Raw genomic sequence first — 17,230 nt, 5'->3', positions numbered from 1 at the left:
TTTACACAGGAAACTAAACACCCTTTCTCAATATAACTAAACAAAATGACTTTATAAATGCTTTATTGAAAAATACACTTATTTTGATATAAAATTACAGTAGCAGTATCTTGAGGTTTTTATAAATATTTTTGCAGAACACTATTCTAATTGAACAGTGTAAGTTCCATATTTCTTTTAGAGCAATATGAAGTTACCTAGTAACTTTGTTTATACTGATTCAATTTACAATTGAATTTTTTCCCTAATAAGATTATTAATTCAACTTTAAAACTGCTGGAGCAATAGTGATTAATAAAGGTGTATACATAGATAGTTCAATAGCTGTTAAAATTTTCTAATTCGTATAAATGGTACTATGTACTAATAAAAACCTAAATTCTCCAACCTATTTTTTAGACTGCCAGGAACATACCCAAACATATTTTTACATGTCTTTTGGATAACTACCTCCTAAAGAAAGAGGTCATAATTTTTCATATTAATTCTTTCAATTAAACTTGATTTAAAAATGTTTCCTTAGCCAGCTGATCCCTAAATAACAACAACTGGAGAATTTAAAAAGCATGCCCAAAAGGTGGCTACTAGGGCATAGAACAGTTTTAAAAAGTACAAAAGTGTTAAAGAAAATACTGGCTATTCAGCCTAGAAGTTTTGTACTTAATAAAGTTCACATTGTAGAAAGTGCCATCAGAAATATACAGCAAAATCTGGGATACAAAATCATGCATTTTACAGCCCTAAAGTGCCGCCACTTATACAGGTTCATTCAGACATTGCACAACTGAACGTTCACTTTTCACACTGCACCACACTACTGGGGAAGGGGAGAAGTGCACCACAGGGGACAGGAGACTTATGCTATAGTGACCTGGGGAATCTGAGCCATCTCCTTTGTTTCATAAATGTAGAAATTTCACACTCCTGTTTGAGAACAAAGTACTTAAGTTTTGTTTTGCTTTTCATAAGAACTAGAGCTGACCACAAACAGGTAGGAATGAATTTGAAATACAATTCCTTTGCTGGAACCTGTTAAGAGACCTCTCACATTTGAAAAAAGTCTAGTTCTCATAAAAATGCCCCTTCCTATTTCTAATAGACTCTAATTAGCTGGATTAAGGAAACGGGCTCCTTAATCTAGCATGCATTAAATGATGCTGCAAAACAGTTTGTGAAAGACAGTTTCAATAACAGGGACTAACCTCAGTGGGAACCTCGGTCATTAGCTACATCTTGGAGACGGCGTAATAAGGCAGAATGATTTTCTGGGCAGATTCTTTTTGCCGGTGATTCACTTCCATCTTCCAAAAGAATCCCTCTCTTTTTGGTTGGAGTTTCTCCTGTCCGTATCATACTGTTAATTTCTCTCAGTCTCTATGGTGGGGGAGAAAACATAAAAACTTGAAAATGCTAGTGCCACACAGCTCAGTATTAAAGAATCTCAAATGTGTTAAATCGGCTTCCCTCTAAAAACTTAAACTTTTACAGAAAAAATACCTTTATAGAGAATGATATATTCTGCCAACTTCACTGGGTCATAGTGCTGAGACTGGCACACTGTGGTAGGGGTGGAATGTTTTTGACAAATTTCACAGTGGTTTTGATGTACATTTCTCTACAATGTACAAGTTCACAAATTTGTGGGGTTTTTTTGTTTTTTTTTTTTACAATAGCTATTGCCACATCACAATCATTTAGCGCACATTTTCCTTTTTTAAAGACAACATGGTCTTACAGTAGTATCATGCCCCCCCCTTTTTTTTCAGGCTAGTGTTACTATTTATTTTGACATATTTCTACAAACATGAAGTACATTTTTTATTTTTTAAAAGCAAGACTTCTCAACCAGGATTTCACTAGAGAAGTAAGCCTGAATTCCCTAAGGCTAATTCATTTTAATGAATTAGTAAGCTGAGTTTGGTGCTAGGTAGGTATGTTATCCTTGGAAGAACTGAGAAGTTACTCAAATTCCTTTGTGCTCTGTGGCTCAGACGAGGAAGCCCAGTGGAGCAAGGCAGTGCTGAAGTGCTAGAGACTCTTAAGTGCCTTTAGCATTTTCTCCAGAGTCCTACAAGCCTTTTCTCAATACTATTTTCTGGTAGCTCCTTGGTTAAAAAAAAATATATATATATTTTTCATGTGCTGCTTCATTATCCATGTTTCTTCACAAAAATCATACTGAGCATATTCATGTACGTTTAATTTAGGAAATTTCAAACATAAAGTAGAGAAACCAACATGATGAATCCCCACATGCTCCTTACCCCACTTCAGAAACTCTGGCTGGTCTTATTTGATCTACACCCCATTCCAGTTATCACTTCATTCTTTACTTTGCAATTATCGACTTAAGATTTTAAATAAAATCACAAGTGTTCTGTATCAGCATATGCACTTTCACAAATCTTAACATCTGAAGAAATTTCTTTTGACCCTTTCTATTCCATCTTCTTTGGCCTCCCTAAAAGAACTCTGGTATGTCTGCATTTGCTTTCTCTGTAGTGTCCCACTTACCTAGATATTCCTTATATTTACTGAATACATTAACCATATAATGCTAATTATATGCCAGGTTGTGTAAAGGTTACTATAAAATATGTAGATATATGGAGCACATTAATATAGTATATTGTGATGTTAATTGTATATAAATTAATACTCAATATTTTGTACATAATTCATTTAAACAATACAAAACATTTTAAATTCTTATTCCAAAGGAAACATATACAGACTACACCTAGACTCTCTATCCTTACCCAAGCCCCATGGATGCATACTATTTGTTGTTTTTTTTTTTTTTTTTTAACAATAGTTATTGCCATGTCACAACCACTTAGATGCACATCTATTTGTGTCTAAACAAATTGGCATGCTTTATATCCTTCTGTTTTCTAAGAATGCACTCATTCCTAGAAATGTAATATTGTACTGGGGTAATGGGGTTTTAAAATAGTATACTCATATACTATTCAGAATATTTGCATATTCAACACCACCTTAGATTTTTTTCCCATATCAGTATATATGGTCCATCTCAACTAACAGCTTTATAGTATTTTGTAGTATGTCACTATCATAGATTAATCCTCTATTGATGTATTATATACTACTTAATCATCAGAATTGCTTAATGCTTTCCCAGCACCATTTGTTGAAGATGCTATCCTTTCTCCATTGCATGCTTTTAGCACCTTTATCAAATATAAGAAAGTTGTAATTTTGTGGATTGGTCTCTGTGTCCTCTATTCTGTACCATTGGTCCACCTGCCTGTTTTGGTACCAGTACCATGCTGTTTCTGTTACTATTGCTCTGTAATATAGTTTGAAATCTGGTATCGCTATACCGCCTGATTCACACTTCCTGCTTAGAATTGCTTTTGCTATTCTGGGTCTTTTTTTTTTTCCATATGAATTTCATGATAGCTTTGTCTATTTCTACAAGAAATGCCATTGGGATTTTGATTGGCATTGCATTAAACCTGTAGAAAACTTTGGGTAATATTGCCATTTTGATGATGTTGGTTCTGCCTATCCATGAACAGGGTACATTTTTCCATCTTCTAAGATCTTCTACTTCTCTCTTTAGGGTTCTGTAGTTTTCATTGTATAAATCTTTCACCTCTTTTGTTAGGTTGATTCCCAAGCATTTTCTTTTTTTTTGAGGATATTGTGAATGGGGTGGTTTTCCTCATTTCCATTTCAGAAGTTTTGTTGCTGATATACAGGAATGCCTTTGATTTATGCGTGTTGATTTTATATCCTGCCACTTTGCTGAATTCATTTATTCTAGTAGTTTCTTTGTAGACCCTTTTGGGTCTTCTAGGTATAGGATCATATCGTCCGCAAATAGTGATATTAAATCCATATGCAACAAGATGAAGCTGAACCCCTTTCTCTCGCCATGCACAAAAGTTAATTCAAAATGGATCAAGGAGCTAGATATCAAATTAGAGACTCTGCGCCTGATAGAAGAAAAAGTTGGCTCCGATCTACATATTGTGGGGTCGGGCTCCAAATTCCTTAATAGGACGCCCATAGCCCAAGAATAAACAAATGGGACTTACTCAAACTAAAAAGTTTTTTCTCAGCAAGAGAAACAATAAGAGAGGTAAACAGGGAACCTACATCCTGGGAACAAATTTTTACTCCTCACACTTCAGATAGAGCCCTAATATCCAGAATATACAAAGAACTCAAAAAATTAGACAATAAGATAACAAATAACCCAATCAACAAATGGGCCAAGGACGTGAACAGACACTTCTCAGAGGAGGATATACAATCAATCAAGTACATGAAAAAATGCTCACCATCTCTAGCAGTCAGAGAAATGCAAATCAAAACCACCCTAAGATACCATCTCACTCCAGTAAGATTGGCAGCCACTATGAAGTCCAACAAGTGCTGGCGAGGATGTGGAGAAAAAGGTACACTTGTACATTGCTGGTGGGACTGCAAATTGGTGCGGCCAATTTGGAAAGCAGTATGGAGATTCCCAGGAAAGCTGGGAATGGAACCACCATTTGACCCAGCTATCGCCCTTCTCGGTCTATTCCCTGAGGACCTTAAAAGAGCATACTATAGGGATACTGCCACATCAATGATCACAGCAGCACAATTCACAATAGCTAGACTTTGGAATCAACCTAGATGCCCTTCAATAGATGAATGGATTAAAAAACTGTGGCATACACAATGGAGTATTACGCAGCACTAAAAAATGACAATCGTGGATTTTGCAGGGAAATGGATGGCATTAGAGCAGATAATGCTAAGTGAAGCTAGCCAATCCTTAAACAAATGCCAAATGTCTTCTTTGATATAAAGAGAGCAACTAAGATCAGAACACGGAAGAAGAGCATGAGGAAAAGACTAACATTAAACACAGACGAGTGGGGTGGGAGGAAGGGAAACTGTATGGAAATGGAAGGAGACCCTCATTGTTACACAAAATTACATATAAGTTTGTGAGGGGAAAGGGGGGAAAAAAGGGAGAATTAGACAACAGCAGATGGGGTAGAGAGGGAAAATGAGAGGGAAGGGGAGGGGGGATAGTAGGGGATAGGAAAGGTAGCAAAATACAACAGTCATTAATATGGTATTATGCAAAAATGTGGATGTGTAACCGATGTGATTCTGCAACTTGTATTTGGGGTAAAAAATGGGAGTTCATAACCCACTTGAATCAAATGTATGGAAGATGATATGTCATGAGCTTTGTAATGTTTTGAACAACCAATAAAAAAAATTGCTTAATGCTGTTAAACAATTATACTACTATTAAGTATATAATTCTTTGACTTATTCTTCAATTAACTGTAGTAATCCACTGAAATAGCCCTTATAATTACTAATGATAACTTCATCTTAATTGACCTTGTGTGATACTTGATTCTTTTCTCCTGGTAGTATGTTAGTTTACTACAAATTGGCTGCAGACCCAAATTACTTCTTGCTTTGAAATGTTCTCCGTCATCACCTATTAAGTCGTCATGATGACTATTTCTCCACCTAACAGCTTAATAGTTGCTATCGTTTATTGAAGAAACTCCCAATTCTGGGTTAGAATTTCTTTTGGTGATATTACAGATGCAGGATTGAAATAATCTGGATGCTTAATTCCTTTTCACATAAAATACTAGTTCCCCACCTTGGGTTTACATACAGTACAATGCCTTTCTGCATATTTAAACAAATACCTAGTTGTATGAATACCATAACAGAAACCTAAAACATTTCATATCTCCCTGTGGTCCACCTACTTCTAAGCAACCACTGATGTTTCCTGTCGTTTTGTGTTTTCTAGAATTGTCACAGAAATGGAATCATAAGTAGCCTGGTACATATCTTGCACTTAAGCATTAATGCATTTGAGATTCATACATATTGTTGAGTGTATCACTTTTTTTAAAAATATTTATTTCAGTTTTCGTCAAACACAACATCTTTGTATATGGTGCTGAGGATCGAACCCGGGCCGCACGCATGCCAGGCAAGTGTGCTGCCGCTTGAGCCACATCCCCAGCCCCAAGTGTATCACTTCTTTCTTTATTGTAAAGTAGTTCATTTTCTGCTGCACTGCAGGTCTACCCATTAACCAGCTGAAGGACATTTCCATTGTTTTATACTTTTTGGTTAGGAGTAAAGTCACCATAAACATTCATGTTCATGTATAAACATAAGCTTTCACTTAAGTACCTAGGAATAAGATGACTGGTTGTGTGGTAAGGGTATATTCAACATTAGAAGAAAACTGCCACGCTGTAATTCCAGAAGACTATACCATTTTGCATTTTCACCAGTAGCACAGAGAAGTTCCAGCTGCTTCACCTCATTGCCAGGACTTGTTCCCGTCATTGTATAAAGTCATTCCAGTAGGCATGGAATGGGAGGGTGTGTTCAAATGTTTGGCCAACTTTTTACCTTAGGTGGTTTATCTTTCCATTTGAGTTTGAGAATTCTTTATATATTGTAAATGTGTCCTTATCAGATTTGGGATTTGTAAATACCTTCTAATTTCCATGATTTGTTTCTTCATTCTCTTAAGTGACTTTTAAGAAGTTCTTAATTTTGATAAAATACAATTACAGTTAATGGATTGTGCTTTGATGTATCTGAGAAATCATTCCACAACACACGTCATTCAAGATTCTGTTTTTCTAGATGTCCTTTTTGGTTTGAATTTTTGTGGTGCAGGGTACAGGATTAAGTTTACTCTCATGGTATATAGATATCCAGGTTTTTATCACCTTTGTTGAAAATCGGCTGAACGCATGTTCCAGGGATCTGTCTGTACTTTGAGAAGCACTACACTTGTTTCAATTACTATAGCTTTAGTGTGAGTCTTGAAACTAGATAGTGCGACTCCTCCAACTTTTTCAAAATTGTTTTTAGTCATTATATTTCCCTTGCCCTTCTATATACATTTTAGCATCAGTTTATACAAGTAATTGTGCTAGGATTTGGGGTGAAATGGGGTTTAATTTGTAGATCAACTGGGCGAAAACTGATATTCTGTTTTCCAGATCATGAACATTTCTCTAGTTTGTCAGGCTTTCAACAAAGGTGTGTAGTTTTATGTCTCATACTTAATTTTTAAATTTTATTTTTGGCATTTAATTTTTTTTTACTTCTGATTCTTCATTAGTAGTATATAGAAATATGGAGTTTTATAACAACCTAAATCTTTTAATTTCAGAAACTGCTTCAATTCTTGGTGGTTTTTCTGTACATAATTCAGTCTGTGTGCCTACTTTATGTTGCCTGATTACACATGGTTACAATACCGAGTAGAAGAGAGTGGACGTCCTTGCCCGATTCCTGATCTTGGGGAAAGGTATTCGGTCTTTCACCACTAAGGATGTTATTGTCTATAGATATTTTGGCTTGTGTTCATTATCACCCTCTCTCGGGATGTTCCCACAGTTTGCCCTTGAATGAATGTTGAATTTTGTCATTTGTTTTCCTTCATTTGTATAGAACTGGCATTATTTCTTACATGTTTGGTAGAATAGACCAGTAAAAGCTGTCTGGGCCTACAGCTTTGAGGCTGCTACTACTTGAGTGAGTTTTATTAGTTTAGGTTCATTTCATCTGCATTGTCAAAAAAAAAATTGTTTCTTAATCCTCATTATACCTTAGTGTATACTGGTAATGCATCATTCTTTTTCCTGATGAATCTACAGAGATCAGTTTTTGAAATTCTTTTCTTCAAAAAAAAAAAAAAAACAACTAGCCTTTAAAAGTGCCTTAATTTCTCTGGGTGGGATCTGTTTTCTATTTCAATGATTCCTGATTTCTAGTTTAAACTTAGATCACTAATTTTAACCCTTCTTTTCTAATATATATTTTTAGTGCTATAAATTTCTCTTTAATTTGTGAGACAGAGCTAACATGGTGCTTATTCTGGGTTCTCATTTTCAATATAGTCTATTTCCTAGTTGCTTTGACCCACAGAAATCTGATTTAGTTTTCAAAAACTGGATTTTCCAGATAACATTTACCTGTGATATCAGATTTGATGCCGTCATAACCAGAAAAATTGAAAAAATACATTAAAATGTATTGAGAGCCAGGCACAGTGATGCACGTGTATAATCCCAGAAGGATCCCACACACACAGTCCGCCTCAGATCACAGCAAGGCCCTATTTCAAACATAAAAGGAGCTGGAGATGTGCCCCTGGGTTCAATACTCAGTTCCAAAAGCAAGTAAAACAAATTTTATTAAAATTTGTTAGGCCTGAAGATGTAGCATGTGTGAGTCCCTAGGATCAATCCCCAGAACTACCAAAAAAAAAAAGTTTGAGATTTGTCCAGAGTGTGGTTGTTTTTAAATGTTTCACGTATAGTTGATGCTATGGGAATGTTCTGTAGATGTCAGCTGTTTATATCCTTATGATATTATCAATTATGTTGAATATTTGTCTTTCTCATGGTACTGGGAATTGAACACAGGTACTCTACCATTTAGCTACATCCCTGTCCTTTCATTTTATTTCAGTGTCTTGCTAAATTGCCCACACTGGCTTTGAACTTGCAGTCCTCAGCCACCAGACTGTGAAATTTTTCTTTTCTATTAAGGATTGTATAATCTAAGAAAATATCACTGATACATCCTGAAATCAACTTAATTGCTAATTAATATACTCTACCTTTCCTTTAATTACCGGTAACATGGTATAGCTTTTTCCATTCTTTAACTTAAACATCCTTATTTAGATATAGTTCATCCACATAAAGTGTAACAACTTCATGGGTTTTGGTATGTTTCCTAGATTTGTGGACTCTTTGGGGAAGTAGCTTCTATCTAGGTTGATAATTGGAAACTTTTCCCTTCTAGGCAAACAGTAATCTATTTCTGCCAATATACTTGCACATAAATGGAATCATAACATGCAAATTTTTCCAGGTCCATCCACATTGAAGTATGTATGAGTAGTTCACTCCTTTTATTTTAAAGGTTATTTAGAAGCAGCAAATGGTTTGGTCTTGCCTTTTTCCTATTGAATTATTCTAGTTCATCTCCTTTGTCTAAGTATCAGTCGTCAGAAAAGCAGCATTGTGTACCACATTCTAGTGATTCCTTTTTACCAAATAAACTCCAAACAGTCATTTCCCCCTCACTCCATTTAAGAGGTTATAATTACCAGTTCTGAGTTCCATTAACAATCCAGCTTGGAATATAATTGAAAACTTTACCTTTTTAATACAGGAGTCTTATTCAGAAGCACTGATATATCTTCATTTATACTAAATTAATTTTCAATAAGTTATACATTTTTTCTAAGGAATGGGATACTTTTAAGATTCCAAGCCTATAAACTTTACGATCTCCACATTTACAGCAATACAGAAATAGAAGTGGTGATGGGGGGGTAGATAAATATAAATCTGAGTCCTTTACCTGTTTCCAACCACAAAGCTCTCAACAACCATGGGCTGGAGTTGCAAGGCAAGTGAGCTACAAGTGTAAGGCACTAGGTTTAATCTTGGCACCAACTAAAGGCACTGAGTCCATATACAACTAAAAAATTAAAAAAAAAAATCAAACACTCTGGTTTTTGCTGCATAGACTTACTGGCCACTGTTCCCTGGCAGTTCTCATCACTTTAGTGAGTGCCTAGGATAAGCCCAAACCCTATTTGGAGCATCCTAAAAGCATTCTAGGGTTTGTAAAGGACATTTATGTCAATCTCACCTTTGACGGACTGTTGCTGAAGTAGTAAAAAATCTTTTCTCGGGGTGAAAGCATTGATTCATTTTTATGTGGGGAAATGTAGACAGGATGATTTTGAGATAACTGAATTCGGCGAGGGGAGCCTGTTCTGACAAATGGATAGGGAGAGAGTGGAGGTGCATCCATCTGTTAAAAACAAAATCAGTAATTGTAAGAAACTCATTTATTTAAAATACCTGATTAGAAAGTTTTTAAGAGGTAATAAGCAAGTAGTTTTATAAATGGTAAACGGTGATGTATTAGCAACAATCAGACCCTAAAGAGAGTCAGATGAGCAGCAAACTTAAGTGCTTAGTTTATGCCCATCTCCACTTTAAGCATTTTAAAATCTATTATTGTCATGTCATCCTTGCAACAACCTTATAAGCTGGAAACTTCTTTATGCCTCATTTTCTCATAAAATGGGAATAGAAGTAAATAAGTGGTAAGATCACTACCACCATTAAATATTGGATAATTTGAATCCATGTAACTATCTCGTATTTTGCAGGGAATCAATACAATCTTATTAAGACTTCCTTAGTTTTACTTGATAGTTGCTTATAAATCTAGTTTGTACATAAACAGGTCAAATATAAATGATTATTCATTCCTCTGGAGTGAAAAAACAAATACTGTTGTGAAACTTACTATGTTTGCCTGTGAGTACTTCATGGCAAATGTCTTAATTTGTTTTATGTAGATGTTGTTGTAGAACTGAATGAGGTCTCCTCTCTCCTCCTCTTCCATGTCACTGTTGGCACCTGTGAGACGAGTTGGTGTAGGAGGGGCACTGCTAGGCTGTGGAACTGGCAAGGTGCTGCTTGACCTCATGACAGGACTGGAGTCTCTACTGGCTACAAAGAGTGTTAAACACAAAGTTTGCTAGTACTGATGGTTTTAAAAAAAATTCAGTAAAAAAGCTGAACAGCTACCTACACTACTTGGTATGAAAAACAAACTTCCTTCCCACTAAGAAGCAAATCTCAGAAAATAACTTTACTCCCATGCCATAACTGGAGCATAGGTATACCGGTCGTTAGTTTCCTAGGATCTGAACCCTGCACGAAGTGGTGCAAATCAATAACTAGGGATGGCATTTCCATAGCATAGCTCCAAATAAGATGCCAGCAGATTCCTTTCTGAAGCCTTTTCTAATTCCCCTGGAGAAAAATTGTATGCACTTTGTCTCAGAATAAAGAAATGAAGAACTCTGTCACTAAATTTAGAATTTATTTTTCTAGCAGATTCTTTGTCAAGAAAGCACTTTCTATAGTAATTCTTAGTCTCCTAGGCCTAAAAAAATAAGAGCCTACTTTTGTTTGAGGTCATAAAGATCTACTTACTTCTGTTTAGTTCTGTAGGAGAATTCTGATGGCTTCTACTTTCACTGCTGCCAGAATTTCTTCTTTTTCTTTTCCCTTTTATCAAAACACTTCTATACACCTTTAAAGAGACAGAATGTCACAGAAACTAGTATTTATTAAATGCATCCTAAATAATAGAACCTTGACAGTGAGTAGGAGTCATCTTTCTCAGGGGATATTAAATGCAGCCACGGTCAGGCACACAGCTATTAAATAACAAATCCAGGATTTAATCAGAGCCTGTCTAGCTTCAGATTCCATGTACTTCCTAAAATACCACAGAGCATAATAACCCCCAACCATAAAATTCAATTCATCTACAAAGATCCAGCAGTCTTGCCTTTGAGAAATGGTATTAAAATTTTAAACCCATTTTTCTTTTAACACTATCTTGGTTAAATGTACAATAGTGTTTACTTGGATAACTTTATTCACAGAACCACTAGATAGAAATTAAGAAATATTCCATAATGTTGACCTTGAAAGAAAAGAAGACTTTACCAACATGTGAAGTTCTTTGTTAGTGACTAAAGAAAGATTAAAGTAGTTAATCTTTGTATTCGTCGTAGACTTTAAGCTTAATTTTCAGCCTATAGTTACCTGGCTTCTGGCCTGTGGCTGAGTCCTGTAACAACGCATGATATTCTGGAAGGACTTGTCTTCTTTTGTGACCTGGCAAAGAATGAGAGTACTCAGATCAACTTCCAGCATGACAGTGTGAGGAACTCGGTGAATCTGCTTTCCATAGCAAGTAGTAAAAATTGTATTTAAAGTCTCTGGAAATGGTCCTAAGGGTATATAGCAAATGAAAAAACATCTATTCAAGAAAATCTAAAATTCAATAAGAGGATTCTAGCATGTGAACCAAAATCTGGTGTAGAAAAGTACAATAACTAAAATTAAAAACTAACTCTAGGGGAAAAATAGTAAATTTGAACCAGAAAAGAATTAGCAAAATTGAATAAAGAGATCGTATGATCTCAAGAACAGATAGCATGTACATTTCTCTGAGACTATGTGTAATGGGAGTACCAAGGAAGAGAGAATAGAGAAGCAAGAGTTCAGAGAAGTAGAGTGAAATCTTCCCAATTGATTTTAAAACATTAATGTACATATCTATGAAGATCAAGAAACTCCAAGGATACACAGATCCATGCGTCAATATATCATAGTAAAAAGGCAGAAAGCCAAATAGAGAACATTAGTGAGAAAAGCAATTTCTTTTTTTCATTTATAGGGAAACCCTGATAAAATAAGAGTACACATGTCAAGAGATAATGAGATAACATATTTAAAGTTATCTTCCATAAATGAAATATATCCTCAAAACCAGAATGTGCTTGCTAGCAGCTACTCCTTACCAGCTTAATATTACAGAAAGTTCTTGAAGCTAAAAATAAGTGCGTCTGGACAGTAATCCAAATATATGTCAGTGTTCTTGACCTTTTTCACAAAGACTATGTAATTATAGACACTAAAAAAGGCATTTTTCTCTTGATTAAGAACAATTATATAAAATATGTATATGATGTATTGTTGGAGCTGTTACAAAGAAAGGAGGTACATAGGAGCAAAGCTGTATTGGATAAAATGATTCCAGATGTCAGAATTCATGAGAACCAATAAGAGAAATGAAAATAAGGTTATTATAGCAAACTATAAATACATTACTTTTTTAAAAAGTCATACAAGTATATCAATGCCAAGTAGCTGTTCGATTTGTAATATGTAAACAATGCAACCACTAAGGAAACAATATGGTGTAAAAATTCATTACTAAAATTAAAATTGAACATTAAAAAATACTTAATGCAAAAGAATAAAGGAATGAAAAACCAATTATATCAACATTAAAGTGAATGAACTGAATAGTCAAAAGGTGGAAATTGTCAGACTAGAAATGAGACCCAACTCTATTCTGTTTATAGGAGATGTGTTAGATTCAAAAACAAGCTAGGCATGGTGGAATCCCAGTACTTGGGAGGCTGAGGCAGGAGGATCACAAGTTCAAAGCAGCAACAGTGAGGCACTAAGCAACTCAGACCCTGTCTCTAAAAAATAAAAATAGGGCTGGGGATGTGAATCAGTGGTTGAGTGCCATAGTTCAATCCCCAGTACCCCCGTCCCTCAAATAATACAAGCTGGGTACAGTGGCACAAGCCTGAAATCCCAGCAATCTCTGGGAGGCTGAAGCAGGATCTCAAGTTCAGGCCAGCCTCAGCAACACCCTCAAAAAAAGGCTGGAGGATAGCTCAGTGCTAAAGTGATTCTGCCACAAACACATATATTTAAAGTAAACTGAAAAGACAGATTTAGCAGACTACAACTACACAAGTATCACATTATAAAACAAAAGCTGTTAAAGAGGGATATGGGATATTTCATAATAAAAATATCAATCCATCAGGAAGTTATACTAGGAAGCAGTAAACACAAGCACACACGTTAATAGTGTACTAACTTACATGAACCAAGGTTAGGGGTGTAGTTCAGTGGTAGCCCTCAGTTCAATTTCTGGTATCACAAAACAAGGGGAAAACAGAAAATTTCAATAATATTTGGAGATTTAAATTTACTTTCAATATGGATAAAAGATGATTGAGGCAGAAGCTCAAAAAAGAAATAGGTCTAGTTGTTTCATAGCGCTAAAGTCTAATGACATTCTGCTCCAAAAGAAATTCTCAAAGAAGGACCATAGACAAGGCTATAAAACCTTGATATATTTAAAAGGACTGAAATAATACAATGTTTTCTTTTTCAGCCAAAGTGAAATTAAACTAGAAGTCAGTAAAGAAGTTCAGGAAAAATGTAGAAATTAACATATTCCTAGATAACAAGTCAAAGAAACCAAAAGGGAAATTCAAAAATACTTAGGGATAAATATACACCATACGTAGGAGATGCAGTGTATGTTATAACTGTTAATGCCTACATTATAAAAGGATGTTAAGATAATTAGAAATATCTTTACAAAGTCCTTGAAAAAAGTCCATCTGAAGATACTATCCTTAGCAATAAGGACAAAATTCAACAAACTACTAGTAAACTAAACCTAGCAACATAAAAATTATCAATGAGACCAAAAAGGACTTAACATTGGGATGCAAGGCTGGTCTAACATAAGAAAATCAGTGGATTAGAATAAGTAAAATACAGTAAAATCAGAAAAAAAAAACATCTAACACTTTTTTATGATAAAACAGTCAACAAACTAGGAACATAAAGGGAGCTTCCTCAATCTGATAAAAGGCATCCAAGAAAATAATGAAAGTCAGACTTCATAGTTGAGTATCTCAAAAATTTTTTTTAACTAAAAAGACAAGATTTCTGCTCTCAGCTTTTGTATTTAACATTGTAGGTTTTAGCCAAGATAGTTGGGAAGGGTAGCTGGGAAAAAGGAAATAAAAAGTATCTAATTTGGACAAGAAATCAAATTATACATGAAAAAGTCTAAGGAATCAATTAAAATCTATTAGAACTAATAAGTTCAGCTAGGTTCCTAGATATTAGACCAATTTACAAAAATCAGTTATTTCTACACACTTGCAGAGAACATACCAAAAATGAAAGTTACATTTACAATAGCATCAAAAAGGATATGTAGGAATGAATGGAGCAAAAGTCATACTTTTCAAAGTGTAATACATTGTTGAAAGACCATTTAAAAAAGATCTAAATAAATGTTAAAAGCATGCCATGTTCAAGGATCAAATGACTTAAGATGGCAAAACTCCCTAAACCAAAATACAGATTCGGTGTAACCGATCAAAATCTCAGATGACTGTTAAATTGACAACTTGATTCTGAAATTCACATGGAATTTCAAGAGACTAACACAACCAAAATAATTGAAAATAAAAGTAGGAGGACTTGCATTTCCCAGTAAAACTTATAAAAAAGCAACAGTCATCAAAAGAGTATGGTACTACATAAGGACAGATAATAGAACTAATTGGGCAGAAATAAGCCTAAATGTCTGTGTGTTTCTGATCAACCACAAAGGTGCCAAGATTATTCAATGGGGAAAAATAGTCATTTTAATAATGGGGTTGGAGTAGCTGGAAAGCCACAAAAGAATGAAGCTGGACTTTTATTTCATAGCATATACAAAAATTACTCAAAATGGATAAAAAACCTAAGAGATAAAAGTAAAAACCTCAGAAGAAAGCATAGAAGTAAAATGACATTGGTTCTCAAGATTTGACAGTGGAGTCTTAGATATGAAAACAAAAAAAAAATAGGTATCTGGAATTCATCAAAATTAAAAACTTTTGTAAAAGGTTCAAATGACACTATCAAGTAAGTGAAAAGATAACACACTGGACTGGAAGGGAAGCTTAGTAGCAGAGCCCTTGCCAAGCATGTTTGAGGTACCGGGTTCAATCATCAACCACCCAAAAGAAAAGAAAAAACAGAGAACAGGAGAAAATATTTGCAAATCATATGTATGACAAGGTAGTTGTATATAAAGAACTCCAACAACTCAAAAAATAAATAATCCAATTTTTTAAATGAGCAAAGGATTTAAATAGGTACTTCTCCAAACAAGATACACAAATGGCCAATGAGCAAATTACAAGCTGTTTATCATCATCAGTCAGGAATTCAAAACCATAAGTCTTTCATACCTACTGGAAAGGCTGGAATCAAAATTCATATAAAGGCCAACAGGGCACAATGAAAGATGGTCAACATCATTAAACAAATACAATTCAAAACCACAATGAGATAACACTCAATATCCCAAACTAAAGATTATATCTATGTAAAATAAGGTGGCAAGGATATAGAGAAACTAGAACTCTCTTGCATTACTAGGAGCAATGTAAAATGATGATTCCTCAAAATGTTAAACAGAATTACCATATGACCCTGAAATTCCACTTCTAGGTATAAACTCTTAAAAAACTGAAAACAGCCAAGTGTGGTGGCACACACCTGTAATCCCAGCAACTCCAGACTGAGACACGAGGATTCCAAGTTCAAAGCCAGCCTCAGTAACTTAGACATTATCCCAAGATAAAAAAAATTTAAATAAAAATTGAAAACAGGCACTCAAACAAGTACACAAATATTCACAATAGCACTATTTATAACAGCCAAGGGTTGGAAAGAGCCCAAATGTACCTCTATAAATGAATGGATAAATTCTAATGTATCCACACAATGGATGCTATTTCAGCTATAACAAGGAATGGAGTACTGATACAAGGATATACTTTGGAAACATTATCCCAAATGAAAGAAGCAATACACAAAAGGTCAACGTTTTGGGATTTTTTTTTTAAGTTGTATATGGACTCAGTGCCTTTATTTGGTTTTATGTGGTGCTAGGATTGAAACTCACACTTATGAGGCAAGTACTCTACCACTAAGCCACAACTCCATTGTTATACCATTCCATTGATATGAAATATCAAAAAGCCACTGAATAGTAAATACTAAAAGCCACTAAACTGTTTAAGTTAAAATGATTAAGTATATGTAATGTGAATTTCAACTCAATAAATTAAAAATATTTTTTAAAAACAAATATAAAAGGTATTGTGGGGCTGGGCTTATAGCTCAGTGGTAGAATACTTGCCTAATATGTGTGAGGCACTGGATTCAATCCTTGCCATCATATAAAAATAAATAAATAAAATAAAGGTACTATGACCATCTACAACTAAAAACATTAATTTAAATAAAGTATTATTGGCCGGGCATGAAGTCCTAAGTAACTCAGTGAGATCCTACCTCTAAATAAATAAAATACAAAAAACAGTGCTGGAGATATAGATCAGTGGTCGAGTGCCCCTGACTTCTATCCCTGGAAAGGATGGGGAAAAAAAAAGTATTGTTATATTATGGGGCTGGGGATATAGCTCAGTTGGTAGAGTGCTTGCCTCATATGCACAAGGCCCTGGGTTCAATCCCCAGCAATTAAGAAATTAAGGCTCCTCAGACTGCTGGTGGTAAAATGGTACAGTACATTAGAAAACAGTATGGCCGCTGAGGCTGTGGCTCAGTGGTAGTGCACTTGTCTGGAATGCGTGAGGCACTGGGTTTGATCTTCAGCACCACATGTAAGTAAATAAAAAAAAAATAAAGGTCCATTGACAAATAAAAAAATATTAAAAAAAAAAACCAGTCTGGACTTT

The 17,230-nt window shown here is 34.9% G+C and overlaps 1 protein-coding gene across 5 annotated transcripts in view; it reads right to left on the bottom strand.

Annotated features, from left to right (window-relative positions):
• RBL2 (RB transcriptional corepressor like 2) overlaps nucleotides 1-17,230 on the bottom strand; it is a 68,930-nt gene that overhangs the window by 13,116 nt on the left and 38,584 nt on the right. For 3 of the 5 annotated variants that reach the window (XR_014019699.1, XM_081274799.1, XM_081274798.1), the window contains exons 18-22: nucleotides 11,688-11,759; nucleotides 11,067-11,166; nucleotides 10,372-10,577; nucleotides 9,703-9,867; nucleotides 1,203-1,374 (exon numbers count right to left, since the gene is read on the bottom strand). Coding sequence is in view for 4 of the 5 variants with exons in the window: in XM_081274799.1 (XP_081130925.1) it covers nucleotides 1,204-1,374; nucleotides 9,703-9,867; nucleotides 10,372-10,577; nucleotides 11,067-11,166; nucleotides 11,688-11,759 (714 nt within the window). In the remaining variant the exon portion in view is untranslated. Of the gene's footprint in view, nucleotides 1-46; nucleotides 1,375-9,702; nucleotides 9,868-10,371; nucleotides 10,578-11,066; nucleotides 11,167-11,687; nucleotides 11,760-17,230 lie in introns of those variants that run through there. The other 2 variants (XM_081274800.1, XM_081274797.1) reach the window with 1 other exon arrangement.

Source organism: Spermophilus citellus (genome assembly GCF_964194105.1).
Source record: "Spermophilus citellus genome assembly, chromosome: 18".
Taxonomy (NCBI): Eukaryota; Metazoa; Chordata; class Mammalia; order Rodentia; family Sciuridae; genus Spermophilus; species Spermophilus citellus.
The sequence above is the reverse complement of the archived record's forward strand: the minus strand, read 5'-3'. Positions and strand labels throughout refer to the sequence as shown.